The sequence below is a fragment of the Penicillium lagena genome (genome assembly GCF_028827675.1).
Source record: "Penicillium lagena strain IBT 129212 chromosome Unknown utg000005l_segment0_segment0, whole genome shotgun sequence".
NCBI classification, from domain to species: Eukaryota; Fungi; Ascomycota; class Eurotiomycetes; order Eurotiales; family Aspergillaceae; genus Penicillium; species Penicillium lagena.
In genome coordinates, this window is record NW_026623226.1 from 3,346,212 (window position 1) to 3,367,218 (window position 21,007).

The 21,007-nt window shown below is 47.7% G+C and overlaps 8 protein-coding genes across 8 annotated transcripts; 3 read left to right on the top strand and 5 right to left on the bottom strand.

Annotated features, from left to right (window-relative positions):
* Nucleotides 1-451: 451 nt before the first annotated feature.
* N7510_008112 (uncharacterized protein) lies at nucleotides 452-2,184 on the bottom strand (the record flags this gene model as incomplete). Its single annotated transcript, XM_056980037.1, has 4 exons — nucleotides 452-1,064; nucleotides 1,124-1,634; nucleotides 1,706-1,845; nucleotides 1,904-2,184. 4 exons carry the CDS (start codon nucleotides 2,182-2,184, stop codon nucleotides 452-454), a joined length of 1,545 nt encoding a protein of 514 aa, XP_056833080.1.
* Nucleotides 2,185-3,603: 1,419 nt separating this feature from the next.
* N7510_008113 (uncharacterized protein) lies at nucleotides 3,604-4,586 on the top strand (the record flags this gene model as incomplete). Its single annotated transcript, XM_056980038.1, has 3 exons — nucleotides 3,604-3,713; nucleotides 3,781-3,873; nucleotides 3,956-4,586. 3 exons carry the CDS (start codon nucleotides 3,604-3,606, stop codon nucleotides 4,584-4,586), a joined length of 834 nt encoding a protein of 277 aa, XP_056833081.1.
* Nucleotides 4,587-5,215: 629 nt separating this feature from the next.
* N7510_008114 (MFS transporter) lies at nucleotides 5,216-7,249 on the bottom strand (the record flags this gene model as incomplete). The annotated part of the gene is made up of 6 exons (XM_056980039.1): nucleotides 5,216-5,480; nucleotides 5,543-5,732; nucleotides 5,789-6,188; nucleotides 6,306-6,548; nucleotides 6,635-6,712; nucleotides 7,025-7,249. The coding sequence occupies 6 exons, from the start codon at nucleotides 7,247-7,249 to the stop codon at nucleotides 5,216-5,218; spliced, it is 1,401 nt and encodes a 466-aa protein (XP_056833082.1).
* A 1,379-nt stretch (nucleotides 7,250-8,628) lies between these two features.
* Nucleotides 8,629-9,665, bottom strand: N7510_008115 (fungal specific transcription factor domain-containing protein; the record flags this gene model as incomplete). The annotated part of the gene is made up of 3 exons (XM_056980040.1): nucleotides 8,629-8,884; nucleotides 8,952-9,169; nucleotides 9,225-9,665. The coding sequence occupies 3 exons, from the start codon at nucleotides 9,663-9,665 to the stop codon at nucleotides 8,629-8,631; spliced, it is 915 nt and encodes a 304-aa protein (XP_056833083.1).
* Nucleotides 9,666-9,681: 16 nt separating this feature from the next.
* N7510_008116 (uncharacterized protein) lies at nucleotides 9,682-10,844 on the bottom strand (the record flags this gene model as incomplete). Its single annotated transcript, XM_056980041.1, has 4 exons — nucleotides 9,682-10,038; nucleotides 10,092-10,534; nucleotides 10,585-10,663; nucleotides 10,812-10,844. 4 exons carry the CDS (start codon nucleotides 10,842-10,844, stop codon nucleotides 9,682-9,684), a joined length of 912 nt encoding a protein of 303 aa, XP_056833084.1.
* A 371-nt stretch (nucleotides 10,845-11,215) lies between these two features.
* On the top strand, nucleotides 11,216-16,112 carry N7510_008117 (ABC transporter permease/ATP-binding protein; the record flags this gene model as incomplete). The annotated part of the gene is made up of 10 exons (XM_056980042.1): nucleotides 11,216-11,395; nucleotides 11,452-11,529; nucleotides 11,591-11,706; nucleotides 11,758-11,812; nucleotides 11,876-12,477; nucleotides 12,528-13,104; nucleotides 13,156-13,720; nucleotides 13,770-13,942; nucleotides 13,997-15,493; nucleotides 16,032-16,112. 10 exons carry the CDS (start codon nucleotides 11,216-11,218, stop codon nucleotides 16,110-16,112), a joined length of 3,924 nt encoding a protein of 1,307 aa, XP_056833085.1.
* Nucleotides 16,113-16,441: 329 nt separating this feature from the next.
* N7510_008118 (uncharacterized protein) lies at nucleotides 16,442-16,660 on the bottom strand (the record flags this gene model as incomplete). Its single annotated transcript, XM_056980043.1, has 1 exon — nucleotides 16,442-16,660. One exon carries the CDS (start codon nucleotides 16,658-16,660, stop codon nucleotides 16,442-16,444), a length of 219 nt encoding a protein of 72 aa, XP_056833086.1.
* Nucleotides 16,661-17,894: 1,234 nt separating this feature from the next.
* Nucleotides 17,895-20,183, top strand: N7510_008119 (glycosyltransferase; the record flags this gene model as incomplete). The annotated part of the gene is made up of 6 exons (XM_056980044.1): nucleotides 17,895-17,985; nucleotides 18,033-18,627; nucleotides 18,830-18,916; nucleotides 18,967-19,734; nucleotides 19,792-19,802; nucleotides 19,849-20,183. The coding sequence occupies 6 exons, from the start codon at nucleotides 17,895-17,897 to the stop codon at nucleotides 20,181-20,183; spliced, it is 1,887 nt and encodes a 628-aa protein (XP_056833087.1).
* Between the last annotated feature and the right edge of the window lie 824 nt (nucleotides 20,184-21,007).

Below are 21,007 nucleotides of genomic sequence, written 5' to 3' on the forward strand. Positions count from 1 at the left end.
ATATATTCAAGATAAAAGAGGCTATTGAGAATCGTCTAATATAGGAAAATATACATTCAAGGGCGTGCTTTATGTAAATAACGAAATAAGTTCTTATCGTCATAAAGACGCATCACCCTTGCTTGTGTGAAAAATATATTCTACAACGACGTGGACTATTCCCAGTACATCACTTTCTCACTAATTATATGGACATATCCTAATAAACCCACGTAAATAATTACTAACTACTGACTATCTATTAATGGATATTAAGCGAATTTCTCTAGATTTCTCATATATTTGGGGAAAAGCCAATCGTTATTATGATAATGAAAAAAACGGGTCTAAATAATAGTATTTAATCTAGATGAAGTATCCGTCGATAGCAACAACGACGTAAGGATTGTGCCCGAATCATTTGACGATCCATGCGGTTTTGAGAGTGAAGATGATTTGGGGATCTGAGGTATTAAGCGTAAGAAGTTCGCACCCGCCGCACCACGGAGGCCGGGTCTGGGCCTGTCCTCCAGACTTCACTACCTGGTAGCTCGTGGTAAACCGGCTTGATCTGTATATCATGACCGTCTAATTCCAAAACGTGCTTGTTAGCACTATTCTCACTAGTAACACCGTCGCCACTACTATCGCCATTATGACTCTCGCTGAGACCGCCACGGACCGCATCTGGAGACCAAAATCTTGACTGTGGAGGACACTGGTCGGTGTGGAGTGGGTCGGGAGGGTTGGCATTGTGTACTGGGCCAGAGAGGACGGATACGTCGGGCTCAGGTGGGGTTGCTTTGTATGCGGCCTTCTGGCGTTGACGGCGAATGAAAAAGAAGAAGAATACCGCGAGAATGATGACTCCAACCAGTGCAGCAATCGCGATACCAGCTACGGCGCCGCGGCTAAGTAGTGAGGAACCTCCTGAATTACCAAGACTAGACGAGCATCTGCTTCCAGAGCAAGTTGACGAGTTGGATTCCTTGGGTGTGATTGTGACGATATTTTGCTCAGCAACTTCATTCCATGCGCATGCCGACACATTGAAAACGCCACGCTCGTAATCGACAGAGAGATAACTATGAATCAAACCAGAAGGGATCAGTACACGCGGTCGTATTCATCGCTTCCCACTCACGCTTCTTGCAAAAATGTCCGGCCCAGTGTATACTGAGTAGAATTGGCTGCACGTTTCAGTGGAAAATAATAGCTGTTATTGTTGACTAAGGGAGGCTGTGCAGTAAGAGAGAAAGCATCGTACGGGAGAACGATTGTCACGGCATCGCCGCCAGAGGCCACATCAGATAGTCGAAAGGTCACCTGCGCATTTGAGTTGAGCAATTCGGTGTTATGAGTGTCATTCACCAAGTATAAGCCAGTCTCGCTGTCGAGCACAAGCCCAAATGCCTTTTCGAAGGCGTCACACACACTTCCCGGGAGCCAGAGATTCGGATCTGTCGAATCAATGAAGATCAAAATGGGTTCGGAAAGCAAGGTGGCAGAACTTGATCCGCTGTAGCTTATGGACTGGAGATACACAACGAGGTCGCGGGTTATATCGCCTGCGATGGTGAACGAGACGGAATTCCCAGTGAAGCGAGATGTGTCATAACCGGAGAATATAAGCTGGCCATAAACCTGTTTGAGACCTATGTTGGAAAGAATATAGAATTAGATGTGAAAGCCATATTGGATATTTACTTTTGAAAAGCATACTTACGGTACTTGGCGCCGGCTGTATAACTCCAGCTTAGGCTTGGTATAACGCCCTGGCCCTTGAGATTTGTGACAAATGACGGCGATGAGGAATTTCCTAGGGAGCTGAGGTTGAGTGGTTGTGGGTTTAGGCCAAGTATTCCACTATGTGTGTCTAGAATCAGCAGATTTTCATAGAAGGAGGCTTCAATGTCATCTTTACAGATAGAAGGGCTCGGGAGTCGCGATGCCGGCGATGGTCTGACTTTCAAGCCTCGGTCCAGTGAGACTGATACCCAGTGTATCTAAAGCAAACTCTGCTCTTTGGGAATATCCAAGGTTGGCCTCAAGACCGACACCATTCTGGTTTATTCCATAAAGACCTAGTCTGTGCCAGCTGGAAGACTGATTTGCGTTGAACAAGTTACCCCTAGAGACTGCACAATCCTGTGGCACATTCGTGAAAACAGATGTCGAGCAACCGTAACCTGACAACACGACCATTGACTCTGGAGAGGCCGTAGATACAAGCACTCGGACGTATTGTTCCGGAGTTCCAACTCGAAGATAAAAGCTGCTCCATGGCCCGTCATTGCCCTCACTAGATGCTACATCAGCAAATGATGCACAACGAATTCACAGATTTTTCGTCTGGAGAATTACAAATACTCGCTGGGAGAAATAACGACAGCTGATGAGGAACGTCTCGCAATGGAAGATGCCGAACATTCTAGCATCCAGGAGAAGATGGAAGCCGACACTAGCATAATGATGACGGAATGCATTTTGACAAATTGAGAAAAAGCATCAGAAAGAGGGCGTGTGGTGTATCAATAATGGGTCTCAATCCATGTGTAAGTATGTGGCTAATGTAGCGATGAGAACATGCAGGAATTTTTTTCTAAATCAATACGAGAGGAAAACGCACACTAAGACGCTAGACGAGCCACATCATTGTGCAGTCTCCAGCCTGTCGCTCTAGCGATAGAATCATGGCACATGGCAATTGATTCGATGAGATCGCCGTCTAGTCATAGTCACGTTGTCATTCAGAGCTCAGGGGCAATGGTGAACCTAACAAGTTGGGAACTCTCCAGCCGCACGGACAGTGCAGCAAACAGGCTGCCCGCCGGCAAAAACCTGCTCCACTGCAAGCTCTATCTAATTAGGAACCGCCCTCTGACGTAACGCAGATAAAAGAGGCAGTGATCCTCAATGTCATTACTGTTCGTGGCTAGGCTGTTGCCTGTCATTACCCTCCTCAGTCAACACATCGCCTTGGCTTTTCTACAATGACCACATCAAGAGGTAATACCTCATTGATGCAAAGGACGAAGATGTGTTGCCGCAAGTCATATATTACTATTGTTCACGCTATCTCTGCTTTCGCCATTGACATTCAAACCTTTTAAGCAGCAATTGCTTTCTTGTTCTTTTGTTCCAGATCGCCCAACCTCAACATCCACGTTGCATATCTGCCAGTCACATTTGGTCTAGCTCATGTAGTTGTTGCAAGAGCTATAGCTATGTTGTCTGCTTTTAAGTTATGGACAGCGCTCGGACTGCTAGTCGCTGGGGCAAAGGCCTTCTATGGTCCCGGTATGTGGTCGACCCCCAATTGAGCATCATCCCTTGGCGCACAACAGCTGAAACAGTGAAGTTGTTCGCAATCCAAACTATCCACATTACAATACAGCAAGCAGTCATACCATCTGTACTCCTGAGCATACGACCCGTTCGCCCTCATCCACCTTTTGGTATACTAAAAGCATAACCGCCAGCACTACTACCGTTTGTGTGTCTCCGTCCGAAAATATCACGACATCCATACCAACGGTTTCAACAACCTCTTCAAGTACTACAACCGCCAGCACTACTACTGTTTGTGTGTCTCCGTCCGACAATATCACGACATCCATACCAATGGTTTCAACAACCTCTTCAAGTACTATAACCACCACCACTTATGTGCCGACGACCATCACGCCGCCTCCTATTACTCCCCAAAACCCATGTCCGACATATTGCAGCATGTAGGTTTCCAGTTCCAATCAAGAGTCAGGCGTTTTGTGATATGTGTTGATAACGCTGTCTTCGAAGCTCCGCCGGCACTGTCAACTTATTCTTTTGGCCAACGAACGAGCCGTACACGTACCCGTCCACTTATGTCGACACACACCTCGATTATACATTGTAAGAGCTTCTATCATCACTATATTCTTATCCTTCCTCCTTTCGTTCGTCGCCTTAGGCTGATTTGCATTAATACATGTAGTACCTCACCGTCAGTGTATATGGTCGTTAACACCATCTTTGGTTACAACACCGCCGGTCTCGCTGGGCCTTCCGGCACTAGTCTAGTATTCGCCCTTGACTTAGACCAAGTATCGACCATGGTTCCTGACCAGTCAGTCACACGACAGCTCACTTTGAGCGATCTGGGTACCGACTGCCCTCAGATGGAAGCTGCCTCAGTGATCGCGACGGCAGCGCCTGACGGCCGGTGCGATCCTATCCTTGTGGCTCCAGACCCTGTCAAATCTTGGGCCTCGCCGTGTAATGCGTGTGGTGCATTTGGGCTATTTGATCCTCCGTATGCCGTTCCTCCCCTGACTGGAGGTCTGGTACCTGGGCCAACGACGACTACGATGGCACTGCCAGAGCCACAAACTACTACGGGCTCCAGCACCATGTCGACAGTTACGGAGACCACTGCTTATGATGTCGCACCGACTCCGACTTTGACTCCGTTGTCTAGTACCCGCTCGGTCACTATTTCATCGTCATCGCTTGGCTCTGACCCAAACTCGACTACTACACCTTCAATGGCCGCAAAAGCGACAAAGGTTACAGGTGGAGCCGTTTGTCTAATTTTAAGTTTTGTCGTATCGGTATACTTGCTATAATGCAGAGATAGTTTCAAGTCAGAGCTGAAAGTCTATACCCTTTTACAAATAATAACGAAAATTGAAGTTGACGATAACAAAGACAGAAGTTCTAGCCCAAAAACCACCAGTCTTTGCGGGTTCGGGTTTTGGGCTCAAACTTAAGCCCGAAGGCCCGGCCTTGGAGAGTCTAGGCCTTTCCCTTTGTGGCAAGACTCTTGGAAACCGTATAATTTCGAATACCTTAAGTCTATCTGTGCAAGCCTTGCATCCAAGAAAACACTCTTAACACCCTGACACCCAGGGTCGGGCGGAAGGATCGGACTCAAGGTAGAGCAAAGCAGCAGCCATCCCTAACCGTTACCCGCCAAGAAACGGGTGATAGGTAACCCGTTGGGTAGGCCCGCGGGTAGTAGCGAGCCCCAGGAGTCATAGTGAGTGAGTATGCCGGCCTTGTTCTATACATTTAACAGTTAATCAGCTGGTTTATTGTTCGCATCTGTATTTGAATCACTTGAACAGCCAACCACTCCCGAATCCCTCTTTCATTGTATATACTTGTTAGACCTTACTTATTGGGATTGAAGTATTAGAAATAATTACTTTAAGGTCATTTGTGTTTTCTACCTAAACACGTATTAGGAATGCCTTTAAATCCGATATTTAAAATGCTTGTTCTGCTTGTCAGTCAGGTCCTCAAAGCTCTCCATGGCCTCCTCTGTGAAGTTAACCTCACTAAACAATCCTTTCTCCTGTTTCTGGCGATTCTCTAAGAAGCAAGACGCCGTATAGATAGCCTGCAAGCCAATAGCAGCAGTGTAAGCGCCGGCAAGGCCCTTTATAGCAGAAGGATACCGCGGGACCTCAGTATCAATAAAGAAATGCGGCCCGATGATATTGCCAGCGCAGTAAACCCTAAAATCGGGAGTCAGCAAAGAAGGTAGGTAATGATGGCTGATATGAACGGGTCCACATACACAAAGTAAATTCCAAGTACGGTGCTTCGCTTGGTATGGCCGGCGGTGTTAAGACCGGGGAGAGTCCAATTCAGAATGACAGGGGAGCCGAGGATATTTTGCATCCAGCACATCCCAACGAGTGCGTAACGGTACTTCATACTGATGGTCATAATGCTAATAAGACCAGCGAGGCCAGGAAGACATGCGACTGCGATATTCTTATCAGGATAAAAAACAGGATGGGTCGAAGAATCAAATACTTACTCATAATTGTGACCCCTATCATATTAGGTAGCTGGGACAGATATCCGAAGATTATAACCATAGCGACCTCAAAGGCACCCCCGGGAGTCTGCAAGAGACTGGTTTGCAACGGATTGAAGCCAAAGCCCTTGATAATGGAAGAGAGGAAGTTGGTAACGCCACCATTTAGTATGCCATAGCAGATGGCCATCAAGTAGAGAAGTATGGACTTAGGGTCAATGAGGGCCTCCTTAATATGTGCAGGCACAATCATCGAGTGCTTTAATCCGGTCTGGTTATGGGAGATACGCCACACAGCGACAATTCTCTCATACTCCGACAGCATTCTGGCATTGTGAGGGCCATCAGGCAAGTAGCGGAGTATAACGAATCCCCAGGCGCAGGTAAGTGCACCAGCGATCTGTTGGCAAGATGAGGTTCAACTCGTTAGTTACTAGATGCATTCTTGCGACGCTATTGGGATAGGGAGACTATGCAATTCATGCATCACATGCCACTGTCTTCATCATTTGCTTACCAGGTAGATGAGCTTCCACTGCGGAACAGCAAGGCCAGTGGCGTGGCCGGCGCCATAGGAATGCAAGGCACCAAGGATAGATGAGACGCCGTTAACAGACAGCCAGTATGAACTCCGAAGGCTCTGTTCCTCGCGTGTCCAGAGCATAGAGGTGAGCATGATAAAAGCTGGAGAGACGCAAGCCTCAAGCATGCCGAGGAAGAAACGGATTGCAAAGAAACCGGCAAAGTTAAAAACGGCGGCCTATTAGCAAAAAAGAACCTCAGCAAGGTTTTGCTCTCCACTCGAGCACTGGAGAACCGAAAAGGTAGAGAGGTGGTTTGGCGTACCTGCAGCATGCAGACGGCACCCCAGACAAGGAGCATGCAGCCAATCAGTTTACCAATAGGGTGCCTCTGTAGGAGGAACTGCCAGGGATAGGCTCCAACGAGCCAGCCAAAGTATAAGCCGAGGAGACCCAGGCATAATCGTTGCCAGTCATGTGAGTGATGTTAGAGCAGAATCAGGAAGAGGATACACAATAACCCGTTTTACTACAAGAAACCGTTGCATCCGGTTTAAGACGATTTCACGGGTAACACTTACGTCTGTTTGTCGAGAAAACTCAGCATATAAGTTGTCATCATCTGAAGTAATTTTAGCGATTACATCCCCATGTAATGACAGATGGTTAAAAAGAAGACGAAAGAGGCTTGGGAACGTCATCACGCGTAGCGTACCATTGGCAGGACGAGAAAGTCAAGCTTTCTCCCGACCTTGACAGAGTCTCTCTGAAGCTGGGGTTCGTCATACTGAAGAGACTTCTGGTAGTATTCCTTGCCGAGGATGTTCAGGTCGACTTTGCGACCCTTGAGGCGGGCGAGGAGACCGGTAGGCGTAGAGAAGGCGCGGCTCATGTCGGATGAGGATATGACGACATGATCAGTCTCTTTAGAGGATGACATAGTCGCTTAGATGTAGGCGCTAGCTGATTGATATGGAATCGGTCGTTGTTGGACGTGCTATCAACCCCTTCTTCCTGTTATTACTATCGCTTTTCTAACGATTCGAGATTCTGCGACTAGAGTCTCATGAGAGAAGAAGATGCATTCCTGCTTCAGTATTGTCTCGAGATTCTGGTCAGCTGTGGACACATATACGATGTGTGAGTGTGGCAACACCAACTTTGCTATCTATTGCAAACTATCTATACAAACCATCTACTACATTAATCTGGCTCATTCGTGGTTCCTGATAAGTTCCCGGATTAAGTTTAGTTTCCGGTTGCCACTAAGGCCAGCTTGCCTCTCTTGTCTTCTTTCTCAGACATGCTTTTCTTCCTTCTTTATCCAGCATTCCATCTTTCTCTCCCTTGTTACTAAATGTTCAGCGCTCTTGGCGCCTCAAAACCTGCCCCCCAGTGAGTCAGGATTGGCGCATCTAACGAACTAAACTCCTATGACAACAAGCCCCCACCCGAGTCCTATCTGATACACACACCCACGCTGGAGGACCCGTGTTTTTCGCCCACGATACACATTCGCCCCCCTAAAACCAATGACACGCAAGAACGGCAGCCTCTTTTAACTTGAACACCGGATATTGAACATATTCCGATTATTTTGGGATTATCACAGGCAAATGTCAATACTGAGTACATAGGGCTTACTTCTGTTATGTTAGCTAGAAATTTACGGTACTCCGATGGAGCATCTAAGTATTAATGCTTAAGATTACTAGAGGAGTGAAGCACCTATAGTAGTTACTATTTTCTATCATTAACTTTATATCCTTCAACTCTTATCATATGATGTCTGAGTAGATGTAAACGTCAGAGATGCCTATAGTTGGACTCTACTACACAAAGTAGTAGAAGCTAATGATTGCTTAGTAGTCTATGTGATATACCCAGTCTTAAAGGAGAACAAGACGGTCATTCGTACGAAATACTAAACTAGAGAAGGAAGAGTGGCCAGGAGATTCCGCTACTTGAGAGTCCTTGCACTCAACTCCGTAAAGTCACACTATCCGTTTAACATAGCCTGCAGCACCAAACGGGCTCTCCCGCGATAACGAATCCTAAACATCCTCCTCTTCCAGCCTGGTTCCGTTTGCATGAGAGTCGATTGCTTGCATCATGTTGTCCCCCCAATGCTTCGCTACTAGGGAATAGAATACAACGTATTACGGAATGGCAAAAGTTTTCTCATTCATAGGCCCGTCGCAGAAGATTTCGAAGTGGGGTGTCATAACCCTTCTGAGGAACTCGATTCTATAGCGGTCTTTTTACGCCCGAGTCGTTCTCTCGGGTTCTGATTTAGACTCTGAAACCTATGGCTAGAGGCTAGCAGTCGGTCTGTGCATTTCCTGTCATTAAAGACGCCAGACGGTTCGTTTTGACTTGGCGGCAAGCAAAAATCACGGCCTTCATGATAATCATCACAGGTCTTAGCTCGGCTCGCTCTTCGACCATCTTTTCGACATAGTCGCTGATCCAGGTCACTGAAGTCAGGTCTGTCTCAATGTCGCCATGCTCCGGATTCCCGATGATATCCAAGCACAATATGAAAAAAGGAATGAACTGGTGTAGTAATATGAGACTAGAATTTTTGGTGGCTATTAATGGCATAATGAACAGATTCGGGTAGGACGTGGCTCTTGGCATACCTTATTCCCCAGTATGCGTGTAATGATGATCCTAGGAGGGACTGGAACATTTGTATAGACTTTCTAGAGATATCCACAGTTTGATGTGGCAAACGGTGTCTTTCCTGATCGCATATCTTCGACTGGTGAAGAACGATGAGGACTTTGTAGCTGCTGAAAATCATATCCACGCAGAACCATGTGTCGAACTGGGTCTTGGCTATTCGAAGAAGTTCATCCTTCGCTATGTTAGAAAGTGTGAATGTTCGACGACGTTATTGGATTAAATCATACTGTATCCCAATCAGACATGATCAACTGCACCTCGTCAAGGAAGCTGTCAATCGTTGCATCATGCAAGACCGGGTCAGGATCTGGCCCCGAGTCAATCCAGTCCAGGTACTTCATCACCACCAGGGTAAGTCGCATAGAAGCCAAAAAATGAATTTGGATGAAGCGAGAAGATTCATCATCAACACCATCAATTGTGGGGTCTGGGAAATTGACCTTCCAGGAACCCGGCGCAATAAGAGTCGGCTTTCCGAAGGACAGTCGGAAGAGACAGTCCGTTCGAAGTAAATGCCAGAACTCGAATCGTTTTCGATTTTTATCTATTTCAGTTTTGTCGGTCGTCGATGCTTGCGCGAGAGACGGCTGTCCGTCTGCTTCTTCTGGATTCCCGTCCACGGAGAAATACCCCAAGGCCTTCGCGATCTTGCAGGCATGGTCGAGCATCTTCCAGGCCAATTCGCTATCGCAACTTTCGAGTGCCATCGATACCTGGTACGTTGTCAGCCCCGCTTGATCTCGATTGAAACTTTATGACTTCACTTGCCATTAAAACTGCCGCAAAGAGGTCAGCAGGAGTATTCTGAATATGGTCCAGCCAGGAATCGGTAAGAGCCAAGCACGTCCGGTAAAGATGTCGGATAAGGCCGCCGTTATCCTTGTGTGAGCTGAGATCTAGTATGATCCCTTGAAGACGAACAGTATGATAGATGATTTGGGACGTATAGTCAAGCTGAATGTGAGGGTTTTCTAGTAGGTCAGGGATGGAAAGCAAAAAGTTTTTGTCCAAGGGGATTTTGAATCCTTCGAATTGATAACACTGATAGTATTCTGAGCAGCATGTTAGCAAACAGGCGACTAAGAATGGGAGACGAACTTGCTCTGAATAATTTTTTTTGCGAGGTCGTTTGGAATTTCAGGACTCGCTGGCGGCTCGTTGGCTGGTGTGTTCTGCAAATATTCAATTTCTGACATTGCGGCTGCGATGGCCCCCACGCAGCGTTCGTTTTCGAAAAAGCACGATTCGACCGTTCGCAGGTGACTGAATACATTGGAGAGAAGCAGTGCCCGACTCTGTGGATTTTTGATGCGACTCAAGATAGCACCGATCACGCCGGACATGGTTGGAGCACAGGATATGTCGGAGGATACAGGTCTAGAGGTGCCCATATCGAAGAATGGCAATGATAACGACCGATCGCCATGTTCGTCGGTGTCTGGAGCTTTCTCCAAGCCACAATGTTCTTCCAGGCGTTCGAGGCGGTGAATGACATGTGATAGAGCACTGTTCTCTTTGATGTCGGTCCTATGGTGGCCTGTCAGTCAAAACTTCCGGATTGAAGCCGAATCATAGATAAGCAATTACCTGTGTTTCTTGGTTCGTGGCTTCCGTGGCAGGTATACACAATTGGCCCCAATAGATTCACATTTGTCACATCGAGGGACTACTCGATTGCATCGAGTCTAAAACTTTGTTACTCTGGCGGGTCTGTGACGCTAGGAATGCAACGAGTTTCTACCTTTTTGGACTGGCAGCGGCTGCACTAGGAGTTCATCAGGATCCGACTAGCACTGTCAGATGAAGAGGCTCACCGAAATATTCTCCAAGGTGCGCCGGGTGCTCATATCTCAGTATTGTTTCTTGAAATGGCAGGAGGTTGAAGAGGCGGGAAAAGCAGGGTCCGAAAGTCCGGGAGACAGTCCTGGTGGGAATTAAGTGGATCCAATGTGGCCGGGGTTTTATAAATCCGCGAAAGTCCGGGATGTGTGCGGATGTCAGCACAGAGCTACCATAGCCCTCTACATTTGGCCAATCACAGTCAAGTCAAATCGCCGATCCACTGCCCTGAAATCGGTAATTCTCTTGTTTTCATCTAAAGGCAATGCACACCTGTCCAAATTTATTCCAATATACCTTAATATATACCGAATGAATCCCCCCTCTCTTTGCACTATGCTTCCCTCCATCCATCACATACTCGCGCCTATCCAAAAGAATGGGAATTTCCTCTAAAATCCCTCCTGGGGAAACTGTGGCAGAGAAAGACAATACGGTCGGAGAGCCTCGCTCAGCATCGACAAATGATCACCTCAACGATCAGGTCACAGATATTTCCAAGGAGGATCCTGAAGTTAAAGATGCGGCCGAGCAGTCTACCTCGCTCAAAGATTATCTTGTATGTACTGTTCATCAGGTTGAGTTCTAATGTGACCCCTCGCTGATAAAATCCAGAGAATCCTCTCTTATACGACTACGAAAGATAGGATGGTTCTCGCGGTCGCCCTGATATGCTCCGTGGGGTCTGGTGTGGTATGTGTCTTGCTATATTTTCATACCAAGCCAAGTGAATATAAAACTGATCTTGCATCAGCCCTTACCGATCATGAATATCGTCTTTGGTGGACTGGTTGGCGAATTCGGTTCATATTTTACCCCTGGAATCTCGACCACTGAAACCCAGTTCAAGATATCGGTCAGCCGGCTAAGGTAGGCAAAAACTCCTTCTATTGAGATTCTACACAGCTGAACCTCGGGAAGTCTAAACGTTGTCTATCTCTTCATCGCAAAGTTCACCTTGACATATTTCTCAATGGTAACCACCTAACCAGGCCCCAAAATATTCAATATTTTGAGGAAACTGATTGCTTCATTCCAGTATTGCTTTCGTGTTATCAGTCTTCGGGTTTCAGCAGCCTTGCGTCTCGAGTACATGGAGTCGCTCTTCGCTCAGCCAATCAGCAAAGTGGACCAAGTCTCAGTTGGGACGGTCGTCAATGCAATCACCACCCTATCCAATTCGATCCAGCAGAGCATATCAGACAAGCTGGCCATTCTCTTCCAATCCTCCGCCCTCTTGATCGCCGCATACATCATCGCCTTCAAATACTCATGGGCCCTCACTCTCGCCACTAGCTCCTGTCTTCTGTTCATTCTCGTCGTCTGTAGCCTGGCACTTCCCGCTGTCTCTCGGATCCAACAACAGGTAGACAAGGCGGATGAAAAACATTCGGCAACCGCAGCAGAAATCTTTGGCTCAATTCGGACTGTTGTTTCACTCGGTGCCGAAGCGCCTCTAGCTAATAAATATCAAGAGTGGGTTACAGAATCCCGGAACCGCGGCCGAAGCATGGCTATAGTTGTGGGTGCCCAGTTTGGTCTCCTTTTTTTTGCCATGTATGCCAGTTACTCACTGGCATTCTGGCTTGGTCTGAAGCTCTATCGGGAGGGTCACATCCAAGACATTAATACGGTCATCATGTGAGTCAATTCGCGTTACCGTTATACCCATTGCTAACTGCGGCTCGTAGCGTATTCTTCTCGATCATGATCGCAGTAAGTGTTCTTGGAAACATTGCAACACCGTTGACGATGGTGTTCAAGGCGGCCAGCGCATCGACCTCATTCTTCGATATCATAGACTCAAAAAAGATTGTCGCTGGCGGTCTTCGCGATTTTGAAGCGTTAGCTCAGGGTGATATCGTCTTCCAAGATGTGGACTTTAAATACCCCACGCGACCCGAGAGCAAGATCTTTCGGGGACTGAACGCTCGATTCGAAAGAGGAAAAACAACGGCATTGGTGGGCCCATCGGGGTCTGGAAAAAGCACTATTGTCGCTCTTATGGAGCGATGGTATACCCCGGAAGAAGGAAGTATCATGGTGGGTCAACGAAACATCGCAGAGCTGGATCTCAAATGGTGGAGGTCCCAAATTGGACTCGTACAGCAAGACCCGTTTCTCTTCAACGATACAATCTTCAAGAACATCTCGTATGGCCTTGTCGGCACAAGGTGGGAGAATGAGCCCGATTCTGTTAAAGCCGAATTAGTGCACAATGCATGTAAAGAAGCATTTGCAAATGAGTTTATCGAGCGTCTTCCAAAGGTATGTCAACTGTTCTTCTAACGAGTAGTAACCTTCGTCTAACTCTTCCAGGGGTACGACACCACTGTGGGAGAGAACGGCACCAAGTTGAGCGGCGGACAAAGACAGCGTCTGGCGATAGCCCGAAGCATCGTGAAAGATCCCACCATTTTGGTTCTGGATGAAGCTACAAGCGCAATTGACGTCCGTGCAGAAAAGATAGTACAGGCAGCCCTTGATCGTGTCTCCCAAAATCGCACCACAATTGTGATTGCACACAGGCTGTCAACCATTCGGCACGCCGATCGCATTCTGGTTCTCAGGGGCGGTGTCAATGTCGAGGAAGGGACACACGAGGGGCTTCTTGCCATGGAGGGTGGGCTTTACCGAAGTTTTGTCAATGCACAAAAACTTGAGATTGCCGCAGAAGAAGAAGCCGATACAATGGAAGCTACGAAAGCCTTGAAGAAGGAACTTGATCATTCTAACACTGTCATCTCCTCGCAGCCACAAGATGAGAACGAGGAGAAAATAAAACACCGTGGCTTCTTTCGAAGCACTGGGGTTTTTGTTTACGAGGCACGGACACATTGGTTACTTTGCATGACTGCTTTACTGGGGTTACTAGGTGCTGCATGTAAGTCTTGTAGTTTAAACTCACTGTATTTGGCTAATTTGTGCATCAGCTGCATTCCCCTTACAGAGTTGGCTATTCGCGAATATTATCGATGTGTTCCGCCTCACAGGAAAAAATCTGAGCGATACTGCCAATTTCTGGGCTTTGATGTTCTTCGTTCTGTCTCTAGGCATTGCAGCCTGCTACGCCGCCGTCGGATACTCAGCCAACAGACTCTCCGTTGTCAGTGATTGATGCTTTTACCCAAGATAGATAACTGCTCTGACACAATTCTAGGAAATATCATCCTCTTGTCGTATAGAATACTTCCTAAATATTCTGAGAAAGCCCGTTTCGTTTTATGACTTGAGCGATAATAACTCCGGCTCCCTGGTTTCGCGTCTAGCCACAGACCCCAAGCAGATTCAGGATATGATCGGGGTGAACGGCATCTTTCCAATCATTTCAATGTGCAGTATGATAGGCTGCATCGCAATCGCTTTCTCCTTTGGCTGGAAGCTAAGTCTCGTGACTGTGTTTGCCGCTCTTCCGTGTGTCTTCCTTGCTGCATTCATGCGCATCCGATACGAACTGGAGTTTGAAGCCCTGAACGCAGAGGTATACTCAGGTAGCTCCCAGTTTGCAGCAGAAGCTATCGAGGCATTCCGGACCGTTTCGGCGTTGACCATGGAGGGTTCTATCTTGAATCGATACTCTGATCTTTTGAAACAACAACAGAACGAAGCTTTCCGCATAGCCTGGCTGGCCACCTTGGTGTTCGCTTTATCCGATAGCGTTGAACTCTGCGCCATGGCACTGACCTTTTGGTACGGTGGCCAGCTTCTCGGGTCCAGAGAGTACCAGCCCACCTCCTTCTTTGTTGTGTACATGTCAATCATCCTCGGTGGGCAACAGGCAGGTCAATTTTTTAGTTTTGGGCCGAGTATTGCCCAGGCTACATCCTCCGCGAACCGGATACTGAACTTCCGACCAGCATTGGACGACACCAATGCTGCTTTCAGAGAGCACATGGGCGATCAATCGCTCAGAGCCGGAGCTCACATTAATTTCCAGAATCTTGCATTCAAATATGCGTCACAAGAAGTCCCTCTGTTCAAGAGTCTTGACATTACCATCGAAAGTGGCCAATTTGTCGCATTCGTGGGGCCATCAGGGTGTGGCAAGACCACCCTGATATCGGTACTAGAGCGATTCTACAATCCGTTTCAAGGGACCGTTCTCCTTAATGGCAAGGACATCAGCTGTATTAACCCAGTATCATACCGAAGATCTTTGTCACTGGTACCCCAAGAGCCACGACTGTTCGAAGGCACAATCCGTGATAATATAACTCTCGGACTCGATGGCTCAGAGTACACGGAAGATGGTTTGGTTCAAGCATGCATCGATGCAGAGATACACAGCTTTATCACATCCCTTCCAAACGGATACTCCACCGAGCTAGGGATCAAAGCACAGACAGCTCTCAGCGGAGGCCAGCGACAAAGGCTGTGCATCGCTCGAGCACTATTGCGGAAACCGTCTCTGCTCCTCTTAGACGAGGCGACATCAAGCCTTGACTCACAGTCCGAGAAATTAGTCCAAGCCGCCCTTGAAAGGTTGGCTGCGCGGAGGAGTATGACGATTATTGCGGTCGCGCACAGACTATCAACCATTCAAAAGGCAGATGTTATCTTCGTCTTTGGGGAGAGTCAGAGCGGGAAAGGGTCGCGGGTCGTCGAACACGGCTCGCATCAGGAGTTGTTCCAGAGCAAGGGGACATATTGGCATATGGTTCGTATCAAATTCCTTATTTTATCTTACTTTGAGATGTTGCTAACAGTACGTAAATGCTGTAGTGTCAGGCAATGGAATACAACGATAAAAGCTGATGGTCGATCGACTCAGGGGAGGTCGTCGGACGTCACAGCAGAGACCTGAGAGAAGATCGCAAGGGAAAGGAAACCAGCGTGTAATGAAGTTGTATTGGCTGAGTGATCCCCCCAAAATGGAAATCCTATCTATCTCCGGCGGTGGGCGCTGACACCCTCAGGCACCCGCCCATCTGATCAAAAGCCCTTCCGTGATGCTAATTCAATTTCTCTGTGTACTCATGACATAATCCACAATAGAACATATAAATTGGAATTCTGCTCCGAAGGGTTTTACATGGAAATACATAGTAGTCGTATCTTCCATATCGCTTTCATTGCAAGGGGTCAGCGTAAATGATGTCAATCAACTAACCTGCTGTACCACTTCTTAGACGACCTTAGAGCCTCGGCGAGCCCTACTGTGAAATAGATGCCATTTGCATCTGCTGCCCTTATAGCGCGCGACTTCGGAACCGTTGGGACGCCTCTGCAAAATCCAAGACTTTGGCTACCGTCTCGGTATGCGAAGGAAATATTAGACTTGCCTCTCCTTCGCTGTTCGAAACCAACCAGTAAGGCCGACATACTACTCAACGCGTCATCTACATTGCCCGAAGCTCACATCCCAAATCTCGCAGATCAGGTCTCTCCAACAAAACGTGAGTGATGCTCTCTCACTCGCTGCAGATGCACAGCTCGTTGTCGCGAAAGCGGAAAGTCTTCCTGTATATGGCGAGCCAACAGTGCTCTGTCTGCAGCTGCAGCCATGGACTGCTTCGGTGACTGCCCTTGCAAATACTTGGCCCATCTTTAGGGTTACTGTCGATTGGTCATACCCGAGGAGGAACCTATACTTGCCCCGTTCTGTCTAACCAAGGTTCGTCTCGTAAATATCGCTGCCCTGGATCATCCGTGGCTCCTGCTGCTGCCGCGTGAATATCGCTTCCATATAATTGATGGCTTGCGCGACTATGCTGGCCTGGGGCGTCGGTGCTTCTGGCTCGTGTGCGGGACCGGGCTGCCGAACATGGATGTAATGCGATCCATGTCCATAGTGAAAAGCCTGCTGGCATATCACTCGCTGCATCGCCTAATCTCGCGCTTCCTAACTGACTGTCACTTCGGATGACCGAGGCTTCCGGCTATGGTCGTATGGCGAAAGCCCGTGCTAGGTACGCCAGTGTTTGCGGATGCCCTCCGTTGTACGGCAAACATATTCGCAGAATGTACACAGCATCCTGTCGCTGTGGATTGTCAGCCCCGGAATGGTCCCCCAAATGGATGGGGGTACATCTCTAGGTTCCTCGCTGACTTCCGGCGATGTGTCCACGATCTGTGAGTATATCTCTTGCGCAGCGCTATGGGGAATGACATGCGCACCCTTTGGGTTGGTCAAATACCGAATAGTCTCTCTGGGCCGGATAGCGTACTCACATCGCTGGCAGATAGCTACTCCAAGCTGATGGTTGGGCTAGAAAACCTGTGGGCATCAACGGACTCTGCCATGGCATCGTGGACGCGACACATATATATTTGGAAATGGCAGTGGAAATATTCCGGCGGATCCTGCAAATGATATATGTTGGAAACGAAGCAGATGGCGCTCAGAAACCAGTGCCATATACAGGAAAGCCCCTGAATTCTACCCATCAATTTTCAGCTCAAACTCTCGACTGGGACATGCGCGATCGATGGTTGGCGGTCAACCTCTGGTGGTCTGTAAAGTGTTGCGCGACTCGTCGGGCGAACCCCATAAAAAAAAATGAAGCCGACTTTGAATCCCTGCAACCGCTCTGTATTGGCTGAATTATAGTCTAAAATTTAGGAACGGAATGGAGACATCAATGAACGGAAACCTCTCTGATGTTCAGCCTAGTCCGGCGACGAAGGGCCTACTGAAATGGAGATCTACGCTCTACCGGGTTGACTCGAGGAGGCCCAGGCTACTGGACCCGCCCAGTCCCATCCACACCCGGGGAACGGCAAATTCTTAATTTTTTTTTGCCACCGATAGAATAATGAAAACAAATGCTTGGCAGATGTCATGAATTCTCATTCCGGGAGTAGCGGAACCAGCTTAAAATGTTCTCAGAATATAGCGAGTGCCCTGTTTCGGCGTTTACACCGATAGGCAAACTCGAGTTATAAGTAACTTGTTGCAGTAGAATGTGATTATGGGATGCTGACTTTCGCTCACGACGTCTAGGATTGGATATTGCTTGTGTCTGAATCAAGAGACATTATTGACAGTTTAACGGAACCAATTCGGACCATTTACACATCGAACAATTTTGACCAGTACGACCCAAAATTGATATCAAATGGAGACACCGGGACAGCGAGAAATTGGACAGTCTGTAAATGGTATACAATTGGATCTGGAGGGGTTTCAGGCCCTTGCCGCTGTAGCGGGTAAGTTATTGTGAGCCCTAGTTGTCTGCTTGCTCACCAAAATGCAGACGATGGACGTATCAATGTCGACCTTCACCACAGGCATGGCAAAGCATGTGCGACAGTTGAGCGTTTGCTAAGCTCCATGGCCGAGCATGAAAGCGAAATCGAGCACGAAGGACAAATCGATGTCGAAAAGAAGCCCCCAAATTTGAATATTGTTATTCAAATAGTCGGATCCCGCGGTGACGTGCAACCCTTTGTCGCATTGGGGATACAGTTACAGGAATTTGGACATCGTGTTCGTATAGCCACACACCCTCCTTTTAAGAATTTCGTCGAGAATGCCGGCCTGGAATTTTTCAGCATCGGCGGTGACCCCAAAGAAATGATGACCTATATGGTTAAACATCCCGGACTCTTACCTCATTGTAAGAGCACATATGATGGCGAAGTGCACGAAAGACGAAGAACGATACAAGGAATCCTGGAGAGTTGTTGGTTATCTTGTTTCATCGCCGGAGACAATCTTGACTCAATCGACAACGTGCCGACCGTTCAGAAAAAACCGTTTGTTGCCAATGCCATTATAGCCAACCCTCCATCATTTGCCCATATCCATTGCGCAGAAAAACTCGGTGTTCCACTTCACATGATGTTTACGTATGTACTATGTCGCATTGAAAGTCAACGCTTACGAGAAATTACTGAACAGCATGCCTTGGTCTCCCACTCGTGCTTTTCCACACCCGCTCGCAAATATCCAATCTTGTACGATGAATTCTCGTGCAGCAAACTACTTTTCTTTCATGTTAACTGATACATTGATGTGGTTCGGCATAAGAGATCTGATCAACTCTTTCAGGACCGAAACACTTGACTTGATGCCTGTTGATGTTCTATCTGCTTCAGCTGCAGTTTCCAAATTTCAGGTTCCATTCACGTATTGCTGGTAAACGAACCTGAAGTGGTAATTCTTGACAATCTCATTAACTTGTGCAGGTCGCCTTCTCTGATACCCAAGCCGGTAGACTGGGGCCCACTGATAAGCATATCCGGCAGCTATCATCTACAGCCGCCTGTTCACTACACTCCTCCGTATCATCTGATTGAGTTTTTGGAAAGGTTTCCTGGATCTATTTATATTGGATTTGGATCGATTATGTTGGAAGATGCTGATAAGATGACTCGACTTTTGCTCAAAGCAATTCAAAAAGCAGGAGTCAGTGCAGTCATCCACAAAGGATGGGCCGGTTTGGGATGCAATGTACCCGAGCCTCTGCCTGAAGTCCTTTTTATCGATGATTGTCCTCACGGCTGGATTTTCAGGCGAGTCTCTTGCGTCGTGCACCACGGGGGTGCTGGAACTACAGCGGCAGCTGTAGCCGCAGGAAAACCGTCGATTATCATACCTTTCTTTGGCGACCAACCATTTTGGGCGGAAATGGTAGCAATGGCAGGGGCAGGACCCCCGCCAATTGCGTTCAAAAATTTGACAGCGGATCGCGTCGCGCATGCCATCCGCGTTGCGCTTACTCCCCAAGTCTCTGGATCGGCTATTAAGCTTGGAATGAGAGTTGCAAAGGAGGATGGCGTCGCGAATGGGGTGGATGCATTTCACAAACAATTATCGAGGTATAAAATGGAGTGTTCGATCTTCCCTTCCCGCGTCGCGACGTGGAAAGTTCGAGAAACAAGCATCTCACTTTCTTCATTCGCAGCCTCGGTGTTGATGGAGAATGATGTTTTTGATCTCGGATTCATTGAGCCGTAAGTGGGGGGCGCCAATCAAGACAGTAGTTGAAGGACTTCGCGCTAACACTCTAGTAAGGCTTCGGGTCTGTGAGTATAATTCGAACTATGGCGCGTTGGACACAATTACAGAAGCTGTCGGTATTGCACTGTACTCCGCGGTACAGCTTCTCCAGGGAGTCAAAGAACTAGGGACGTTCATGCCAAATATGTTGGCAAATCATCATGTGCCACTAGCAGACTCTAAGCCTCCCAGCCGCAGTAGACTGAAAAGTGGAATCACGGGGCTTGGCCAGATATCCCATGGTGTGGTAAAAGCACCAATTGATGCGGCTGTTGCCATCACCCAGGCGATTCACAACACTCCACGACTCTGGGGAGGTGTAGTTCGGGAAAATGAACCTTGTGTGACTGGTATTGCTAGCGGACTGAAGGCTGGTAGCAAGGTGATTGATCCCTTTATCTGAAAGCTGAGCATTCTTTTTTAATGCCAACGTGTGACCAATGCAGGGACTTCTTCTCGAAATATACGATGGAGTAACAGGAATCTTTTTGGAACCTTACCGTCACATTCGTCACGGTAATCGGGCTAGGGCATTACCTGGGGTTGGTACTGGGATTCTCTCATGCATTATGCAAGTGACATCTGGTATTTATCTACTTTTCGGATACACCTCTTGGTCTACCTTTTGGCTAAAATTCTGTATTTGAAAGGCATGACAGGCGCTGTTGCCTACCCTTTAAAAGGGTTGCATATGCAGTTTATCAAATCATCAGATTCCAAATTACCATCACCTTTTGAATGGGCGCTCCTCGCTGAAGGAACGAGTGAAGCACTACAAGCTGGGAATCAGGCACGTGCTTCCATAGTCAATGCATGGGAATCGCTGGTACAACGCAACCCAAGCCTAAGAAAGAAATTAAAAATTAGGTAGTGACGCACGGAATAACAAATGAACCAGAGCGCAAACTCTTTGCATATACAAATGAATGAATGCAGTCTGCCAGGTACAGCTCAAATAGCCATTATCATCGCGATTGACCGGAGTCGCGGGGACTGGGTTTAGAGGAATGAGAAGATCTCTGTATAAAGGGGGTGCGATTGTAGGAAAAGGATGTCGTATCGTTCCTGAGGATAGAGAGGTAAATTCACGGGTATGCCCGTCATTTGGTCACATAGTCTGTGGATGCTCTGTGCTGCTGGCTAGTCCGCGTGCCGTGCGTAGATTCTTTGAGTTCAAATATAATCGCACTGGCTAGAATGAAGTAGGTAGGATTCGCGGCCCGTTTG